Below are 1,032 nucleotides of genomic sequence, written 5' to 3'. Positions count from 1 at the left end.
CCCGTTCCCATCCCCGTTTCCCATTCCCATTTCCCGTTTCCCATCCCCGTTTCCCGTTCCCCGTTTCCCGTTCCCATTCCCGGTTCCCATTAACCCTTTCCCGTCCCGCAGCTCTCTGGCTCCGCTCCCTCCTCCACGACTGCTCCTCCTCCCGTTCCCATCCCCATTTCCCGGTTCCCATCCCCGTTTCCAGTTCCCATTCCCGGTTCCCATTAACCCTTTCCCGTCCCGCAGCTCTCTGGCTCCGCGCTCTCCTCCTCCTCCCGTTCCCATCCCCGTTCCCGTTAACCCTTTCCCATCCCCGTTTCCCGTTCCCATTCCCATTAACCCTTTCCCGTCCCGCAGCTCTCTGGCTCCGCTCCCTCCTCCACGACTACTCCTCCTCCCGTTCCTGTTCCCATTCCCATTAACCCTTTCCCATCCCCGTTTCCCGTTCCCATTCCCAGTTCCCATTCCCGGTTCCCATTAACCCTTTCCCACCCGCAGCTCTCTGGCTCCGCTCCCTCCTCCACGACTACTCCTCCTCCCTGCAGGACGCCGCCTCCGCCGCCCGCCGCCGCCCCGCTCTCACCGCCGCCTCTCTGACCGCCCTGGCTCTCGCTACCGGCCTGGCACGCTCGGTACCGGACCGGAGCTCCCTGGAGGCGGCGGCGGTGGCGGCGGGGGCGGCTCTGGGGCAGCTCCCGCCGGGTTCCCGCAGCCCCCGCGCCGAGCGCCACGTCCAGCGCCTGCTGCGGCTCCGGGAGCGCGGCCGCCTCCGCGTCCGCTCCTTCGGCATCATCGCCGTGGCCGGTACCGACCCGCACGGCGAGGAGCCCGCCCTGTACCGGGCGCGCTGCCCGCACCTCCGGCGGCGCGGCGAGCTGCTGGATTTGGGGTTTTTGGGGCGCTGGTGGATGCTGGAGGCGGCGCTGCGGGACAGCGACATCAACGAGGAGGAGTTCGGGCACCTGGCGGAGCCGCTGCGCACGCTGCGCCCGCGGGAGCTGCGCTCGGAGCGCAACGAGCGCCTGCACCGGGAGGGGAGGAGGG

The 1,032-nt window shown here is 69.3% G+C and overlaps 1 protein-coding gene across 1 annotated transcript; it reads left to right on the top strand.

Moving 5' to 3' along the window:
- Positions 1 to 434: 434 nt before the first annotated feature.
- Positions 435 to 1,026, top strand: TIMM29 (translocase of inner mitochondrial membrane 29; the record flags this gene model as incomplete). Its single annotated transcript, XM_041397175.1, has 1 exon — positions 435 to 1,026. A coding segment is annotated over one exon (592 nt), but the record flags the coding sequence as incomplete, so codon positions are not given.
- Positions 1,027 to 1,032: the final 6 nt, after the last annotated feature.

The sequence above is a fragment of the Onychostruthus taczanowskii genome, unplaced genomic scaffold (assembly GCF_017590055.1).
Source record: "Onychostruthus taczanowskii isolate IOZ18803 unplaced genomic scaffold, ASM1759005v1 scaffold1364, whole genome shotgun sequence".
Taxonomy (NCBI): domain Eukaryota; kingdom Metazoa; phylum Chordata; class Aves; order Passeriformes; family Passeridae; genus Onychostruthus; species Onychostruthus taczanowskii.
The sequence above is the reverse complement of the archived record's forward strand: the minus strand, read 5'-3'. Positions and strand labels throughout refer to the sequence as shown.